The sequence below is a fragment of the Cnephaeus nilssonii genome (genome assembly GCF_951640355.1).
Source record: "Cnephaeus nilssonii genome assembly, chromosome: 6".
Taxonomy (NCBI): Eukaryota; Metazoa; Chordata; class Mammalia; order Chiroptera; family Vespertilionidae; genus Cnephaeus; species Cnephaeus nilssonii.
This window is the reverse complement of record NC_137077.1, coordinates 64,320,775-64,328,395: the sequence shown is the minus strand read 5'-3', so window position 1 is coordinate 64,328,395 and position 7,621 is coordinate 64,320,775. Positions and strand designations below refer to the sequence as shown.

At 53.3% G+C, this 7,621-nt stretch overlaps 1 protein-coding gene across 2 annotated transcripts; it reads left to right on the top strand.

Annotated features, from left to right (window-relative positions):
- Window positions 1-1,706: 1,706 nt before the first annotated feature.
- Window positions 1,707-7,330, top strand: LOC307101527 (cytochrome P450 2A13-like; the record flags this gene model as incomplete). Of its 2 annotated transcripts, XM_079774540.1 has the most annotated exons (9): window positions 1,707-1,886; window positions 2,149-2,311; window positions 3,140-3,289; window positions 3,466-3,626; window positions 4,083-4,259; window positions 5,231-5,372; window positions 5,805-5,992; window positions 6,463-6,604; window positions 7,149-7,330. In XM_079774540.1, the coding sequence occupies 9 exons, from the start codon at window positions 1,707-1,709 to the stop codon at window positions 7,328-7,330; spliced, it is 1,485 nt and encodes a 494-aa protein (XP_079630666.1). The 2 variants fall into 2 exon arrangements, with proteins under 2 accessions (XP_079630666.1, XP_079630667.1); XM_079774541.1 differs by lacking the exon at window positions 2,149-2,311 and having other exon boundaries at window positions 1,707-1,908.
- Between the last annotated feature and the right edge of the window lie 291 nt (window positions 7,331-7,621).

The window sequence follows — 7,621 nt, the reverse complement described above, 5'->3', positions numbered from 1 at the left end:
CACAAGCTCAATGCCAACGTGATGGCCCTCTGTCCCAGGGCTACCTGATGCCAAGAGCAGAACCTGTCAAGGCTGATGCCAATCTCAGCACCCACCTGCTGCTACACTTGGTCTCCACGTGGCCCCCAGGGTGGGCGAGGCCAGTCAGTGGAGAAAGCAGGAGAGAGGATTCCAAGCCCAGCTTCATCACTTTTTCCCTGTGACCTCCGGCAAGTGGCTTTATGGAGTCTTGGTTTTAACTGCAAAGGAAGAACGATCATGACCCAGCCCATTCTTATAAAGATTCCATAAGACCTGCAAACAGACCCAAGCTCCACAATTCGTGCTCACCGAGGGGGACTGTCCTTCTTACTAAGAAAGAATGCCAGTGAGGAAAGGACAGCAGAGTCACTCATGCTTTCTCTCCCCCCACCCCTCCACCCCCCCACCCCCCCCCCACCCCCCCGCTCAGCATCTCAGGGCCCACCTCTGTTCCCAGCACTGACGCTTACCCAAATCTCTCCTGTTATGGTTCCCCCCGGCCTGCTAATAGCAGCCCTGCTGAGCCAGGAATCACCCCTAAAATACACACACCCTCAAATATAACCTTTCTACTGGTGGCAACCCAATCCCAGAAAGGGGGAATACAAGTGGAGAGCAGGAGAGACACATGTGCCCCTGCCCACTCTCTGTTCTCTGCCCTCATCTTACCCTCTATAAAATGGGAAGCATTAGTAAATAATGATTATAATAATAATAACAATAGAAATGGTACCATCAACTTGGTGGGTTTCCCTAAGGATCTGGGCAGGGAGTCCCTGTGGCTCTCTGTAAATCATAACCCTTCAGACAGTTGGGATTTTTTTGTACCGCATTGCAGTTGTCATTACTATTTCCCAAGTCCTGGCCCATCCCTCTGCCAACTGAGACCGTGAGTTACTCTTCTCCAGTTCTGTGGAAATTTCCACTGAAATGTGGCTCTGGTTGTCTTTCCCTTTTCCAACTGGAGAAGGGCAGTTCTGTGGCATGCCATCTTGACTCCGCTTTGAGGTTCCAATGAGGATTCTGGGCATCAAGAAGCAATATTATGCCCAAAACAAAAGCAGGTCAGCATCTGGGTCAGGAACTGACTCCATGACCCAGCTGGGCTCCTCATATATTTCTTCCCCCAGGAAGCCCACATGCACTGCTGGGGTGCTTCTCACCTCCAGACCTTCAAATCCATCCTCTGGAATCTCCAATCCTGAGACCGTTAAGCCTACATCCCTCCTCAGCAGAAGATCCCCAAATCCACAGCCACATGTTCTGTCTCATTCCAATACCCTTAACTCTTTCATTCTTCTCTCCCAAGACCCCAAACTCCACAACTTTGGTGCTCTTTCTCACTCTGAGGCCCCAAATCCCAAGCTCAGGGGCTCACACATGCAAATATTCCAGAATCTTCAGCTCTGAAATGTGTCTACTATCCACCCAGCCCCCAGATCCACAGTCCTGGGCTGGCCCCTCAGGAGAAGCCACAAATTCAGACTTGTTAATCTGCCCTGGAGTCCCTCCCTCTTCCATTGCTGGCTGCATCCCAAGCTAGGCGGGAACGTGGCGGGGAGTGTAACTGGGAGGTGAAGTGAGACAGTTGTATAATCAGGACCAAAGGCCGCCCTTCTCTCCCACAGAGTATAAAGACAAGCCACCCCAGCCATCACCATGTGACTCTCACTCTCAGTGCCGTCATGCTGGCCTCAGGGCTGCTGCTGGCGGCTTTGCTGTCCTGCCTGACAATCATGGTCTTGATGTCTGTCTGGCGGCAAAGGAAGCTCTCGGGAAAGATGCCTCCTGGTCCCCCAGCACTGCCCTTCATCGGGAACTACTTGCAGCTGAACACAGAGCAGATGTACAGCTCCCTCATGAAGGTGTCACCAGGCAGGGGAATGGGTGTCAGGGTGGGGCTGGGGGCCTGTCCAGTCTGGCTGAGACTTTGTGGCAGGGGGTTGGCAAAGTTGGACTGAAATCTTAGGACGGAGGAGGTTGGTTTTTTTTAATGTATGTTTATATTGATTCCAGAGAGAGAGGAAGAGAGAGGGAGAAAGAGAGAGAAACATCTGTGAGGTCTGGGGACAGAGTCAGTTCAGAGCTGGGCGGCTCCCTCTCACCACTCCCACGCCTCCCCATCAGATCAGCGAGCGCTACGGTCCAGTGTTCACCGTCCACCTGGGCACTCGGAGGGTCGTGGTGCTGTGTGGCCAGGACGCTGTAAAGGAGGCTCTGGTGGACCAGGCTGAGGAATTCGGTGGGCGAGGCGAGCAGGCCACATTTAACCGGCTCTCCAAAGGCTATGGTGAGGGGGACTCTGGGTGGGGGAATGTGGTCCAGCAGACTTGATGGCCTGTTTCCCAGCATTCTTCTCCCAAATTACCTACCCACTCAAGGCTGTGGCCGAGCCCTTCCTCTGGTCCGCTGTGTCCCCATTCCTGTGTATCCCTGTGTCCTCTCCAACGTGTCTTAGAGTTTCTGCGTCTCCCTGCTTCTCTCTGCCCTATCTCCCAGCTCTCTCTCACCAGATATCTCTTCTTTCTCTGCATCTCTTAGAAGCTCTTGGGGTTTTTGCGTTGGAACCCTGGTCCTCTGTCTCCATGTGTCGTTTTGTCTTTTTCTCCTTCTCAGCTTCTGTGCCTCCCCGTGTTTGTCTCTCCCTCTCCTTGCCTCTCGTTTTCCTTTGTCTTAGAATCTCCCATTATTTCTGCTTCAAAATCCCCAGGCCTCTGCCTCCTGGTAAAAGCCTCTTCTCTCTTCCAGACCCTCTGTGTCTCTGTATATATTTTTCTCTCTTCTCCAGCTCAGTCTTAGAATCCTTCTCAATTTTTACCCCCACCTCCCAGATCTCCACATATCTCACTTCCCCTCCTTCCCTCCTGCCTCTTTCTCTTCATGAGAGTGTCTCTGCATCTCTGTTTCTCTGTACATCCTTGTTGCCCCTTTCCTTCTGACCTTCTTCCAACTTGGTCTCTTTCTCTTTCTGTATTTCTCTAAGTGCTCTCTCTCTCTCTCTCTCTCTCTCTCTCTCTCCCTCTCTCTCTCTCTCTCTCTCTCTGTCTCTCCCACCTCCCCGACTCACTCTGACCCCGCCCCTCTCTGGACACTCCCCACTCCTACATCCCCTCCCTAGGCTTGGTGTTCAGCGATGGGGAGCGAGCCAAGCAGCTCAGGCACTTCACCATCAGCACGCTGCGGGACTTTGGCGTGGGCAAGCGCGGCATGGAGGAGCGCATCCAGGAGGAGGCGGGCTTCCTCCTCGAGGCCCTTCGGGGCACGCGGGGTGAGCCTGGGACCCCACCCCCCACCCCACCCCCACCCCCACCCCCCCAGAGCAGAGGAGGAGAGCGCGTCTGGCCTGGAGGGGAATCAGGTTGGGGGAAGGCGTTCCTCGAATCTCAGACTGGCATCCGACCGCCAAGTTGACTCTCCCCAAATCCCTTCTCTCCCCCCTCCCAGGTGCCTTCATCGATCCCACCTTCTTCCTGAGCCGAACTGTCTCCAATGTCATCAGCTCCATTGTCTTCGGGGACCGCTTTGACTATGAGGACAGAGAGTTCCTTTCACTGCTGCGCATGATGCAGGGAAGCTTCCAGTTCACAGCCACATCTACGGGGCAGGTAACTGACCCCAACCTGGCTCTGCTGTGGCCCTTCCACAACCAGCCACCGCCTCCCTTACACCGACACCGGTGCCCCAGCCCCTATCCTCCTCCAGACCTGGGTCCCCTCAAAACCAGCCGTCTCCCTTGGACAACTGAACAGTTGAACAGGAACTCAGGACAGGTGCCCAATACCCAGTCTCCAATACCTGGAATCTCAGCTGATAGTCCCTTACCACAAAAGAAAGGGAAGGAAGGACATCTGGGTGTGTGTCTCAGTCCACCTCACCTACTGTTCAATCCTTGGACAGGAGCCCGCACGCTGATCCCGCATGAAAACGTAGACATCTGTTTCCATCCAGCCCCATCTAAACACTAGACCCCCGGACAGGGGCCTGACCGGTGCCGCCCTTGCCCCGGGACAGGCCCCGCTCCCTTCAGGTGCCGCCCGCTGACAGCTGTCCTCCCCCCTCAGCTCTATGAGATGTTCTCCTCGGTGATGAAACACCTGCCGGGGCCACAGCAACAGGCATTTAAGGAGCTCCAGGGGCTGGAGGCCTTTATAGCCAAGAAGGTGGAGCAGAACCAACGTACCCTGGATCCCAACTCCCCGCGGGACTTTATCGACTCCTTCCTCATCCGCATGCAGGAGGTACCTGCCAGCAGCCAGTGCAAAGAAGACCAAAGCCTAGCAGAGGAAACTCAGGCGGGGGGCAGGGGATGGGGGAGAACAGAGGCTCATTCAGATGATGCCCCCATCATAATCCTCAGGACCCCAATTATAATTCACTGTTCTCTCCACTGAGCTTTCACCGTGGGCAGGCTTGTGTGTGCAAATCATCATAATAAGCACATCTATGCTACCTCCGTGCACCAGACACCATTTTAAGAACTTAATGGTATTCACCTATTTAACACTCACACCAGCTCTTGGAGAAGGTTCTACTATGACTCCAATGTGACAAATGAGGAAACTGGGGCCCAGAGAGTATGAGTGCCATGCCTGAGGTCACGCAATGAGGAAGCAGTGGAACCTAGCTCCAACTCTGGTCTCTCAGACTGCAAGGCTGGTGCTTTTAACCACCATCTCTTTCCTTTCATTCCTCGGTTGTCAGGTACACCTGTGTGGACAGGTGACCTGGCTTTACTATGTGACATTGGAGGGTCCCCCCTCCTAACTGGATGGGCTTTATGGAGTCTGAAGTTCAAGGTGAAAGGACCAGGGAGTGTATTCTCCCTGGTAAGCTTCAAGATTTTCAGTGAAGGAATAGGATGCTGTTGCTTAAAATCCGGTCTGTGTCTCAGAAAATGTCTCTCTTCAACTGTCTCTGATGCATTCTATCATGGTCTCTCTCGCTCCCTGACTCTATTCCTTCATTTCTAAATATTTCTATAATTAAAAAGCAACAACTAAGTGGGTAAAGAACAGATAGTCAGCTGGGTAAGGAGTGTGCAAAGAACATTTGGGTAGAGCCACCAGCCTGGAAAAAGGCCTGGCAGAACTAGGGTCCCTCTTCCCACCTTTGGTCCAGATGTATAAGAAGTGGGTCCAGAGGGAAAACCCCAGAAGGGCCCTGAGAACGTGGGGGAGTGGGCTTGGCCTGAAGCCATCTCTCTCTGCAGGAGCAAAAGCACCCCCACACAGAGTTCCACTTGAAGAACCTGGTACTGACCACGCTAGGCCTTTTCTTTGCGGGTACCCTGACGGTGAGCATGACCCTGCGTCATGGTTTCCTGCTGCTCATGAAGCACCCAGATGTGGAAGGTAAGGCTGGAGGGGGCAGGGAAGTGAGGGCCACAGACCCTCAAAATTCCTCTGAGCCTGCTGCAATGTCCCCACCTCTTTCACATTTCTGGACCCTCAGACACACCCTGCTATCCAGAGACTGGGTGATGATACTTGCTAATAGGGACCAGGCACGTTTCATTCGCTGTTAACAAATTGAAAATATCTGAACTGATTGGTAAATAGCTCCACCAAGTGCCCACTACCTGCCCCTCCAGGCCATCCCCAAGACTCCTCCCTCCCAGCTTCCCCCATGAGTCTGGCACACCAGGTTAACAGGACCCTGCGCCAACAATGCTTATGACCAACCTGTTTCGATGATCATCTGAATGATCCAGTTGCACATATTTGGGCTATCATTCCTGCCCCAAGACCCCTAGATACCTAAACATATTCCCCCTTATCCCACAGCCAAGGTCCATGAGGAGATTGACCAGGTGGTTGGCAAAAACCGTCAGCCCAAGTTCGAAGACAGGGCCAAGATGCCCTACACAGAAGCGGTGATCCACGAGATCCAGAGATTCAGAGACATGATCCCCATGGGCGTGGCCCGCAGAGTCACCAAGGACACCAAGTTTCGGAACTTCCTCCTCCCTAAGGTGCTGCCCATGCTCAGCCTAGAGGGACCTCCAACCTGCCCCTGTGACCCAGCACCCCATCCTCCTTAGAAGCTTCCCAGCCCTTGTCCCCCTCCCTCAACCACAGACTTCCCCAATCACATGTCCTTTCAACCTTCCCACTCAGATACGGGTCCCTTTAACCCACCCATATCTCCCCAAGACCTCTTGCCTCAGGGAATACGAATCCCATGTCCCCCAAACGTCCTGCCTTGAGAGACATGAGCTGCATGTACCCCAAAGCTTCTACTTCAGGAGACACAGACGCCATACTCCTCAAAATTCCTGTCTCAGGGACATAAATGTCACATCCCTCAAAGCTCCTCCCTCAGAGAGGACCCTGGCTCCCATTTCTCCTCGCCTAGAGCACCCACATTCCCCCTCTAACCCCATATGCTCTCAGCATACCCGTTCGCCCTTCACCTTGTCAAACCCTTCCTCCTCCCCACCAGGGCACTGAAGTGTTTCCTATGCTGGGCTCCGTGCTAAGAGACCCCAAGTTCTTCTCCAACCCTGGAGATTTCAACCCCCAGCATTTCCTAGATGAGGAAGGGCAGTTCAAGAAGAGTGATGCTTTTGTGCCATTCTCCATTGGTAAGAGACCACTGTCTGTTGCCAAGCCACCCGTCACACCAACAGGGGCCTCCTTCATTCCAGCTCCCCTCTCCGAGATGCAGCCTAGTAGCTTTCTCCAGCTTGGAAGTCCCTCTGATTATCTACCCTGAAGCCAACCAACTGTAGCCCTGTTGCCTAACACCTACCAAAACTCAGGCAAAAGGAAAGGGGTGATTGTACCTACTTCAGAGATGGGGAAAATCAAGGCCCGGAGTGAGTCAGAGATTTGCCCAAGGTCACTTGAATTCTTCAGACTCCTAAGGAGATGACAGCACAGCAGCCATATGTGTATGTTTAGGGGGAGGGTCGTCTAAAATTCCCATTGCTACAGCCTACTGTAGCTCACCCCCATCCCATTTATAAGGGAAACAGGCTCAGGCAGGATTAGAGACTTCTCTGAAAGTCTCCAGGCCACGGATTCTGTCCCCTCCTCCCCGGGGAGAATGCAGCTGGAGATGCAGAGAGGGAAGAGGTGGCAGTGAGAGTAGGCCTCACCTCCACCCTTCCCACCCTATCTTATCAGGAAAGCGGTACTGCTTGGGAGAAGGCCTGGCTAGAATGGAGCTCTTTTTCCTGCTCACCACCATCATGCAGAACTTCCGCTTCAAGTCCTCGCAGTCACCCAAGGATATCGACGTGTCCCCGAAACATGTGGGCTTTGCCACCATCCCACGAAACTACACCATGAGCTTCCTGCCACGCTGAGCTAGAGCTGCCACAGGGCAGGGCTAGTGGGAGGAGCAAATGGGAGGGCGGGGCCTGGAGAGGCGGTGCTAAGGATGGGGGTGAGGTGGAGGAAAAGAAGGTGCAAGGTGGATAGGAGAGTGAGAAGAAACAGACGGGCTGTCTGTTCACCGTGTTAGAGATAGATCCTTCAGAGTTGGGATGAGATAAAGTGAAACCTTACACTATACCGTGCATGCTGATAATAATAATAGTAACAGCTATTATTTATTGAGCAAGTACTCTGTGTCAACTCTGTGCTAAAAGCATTAC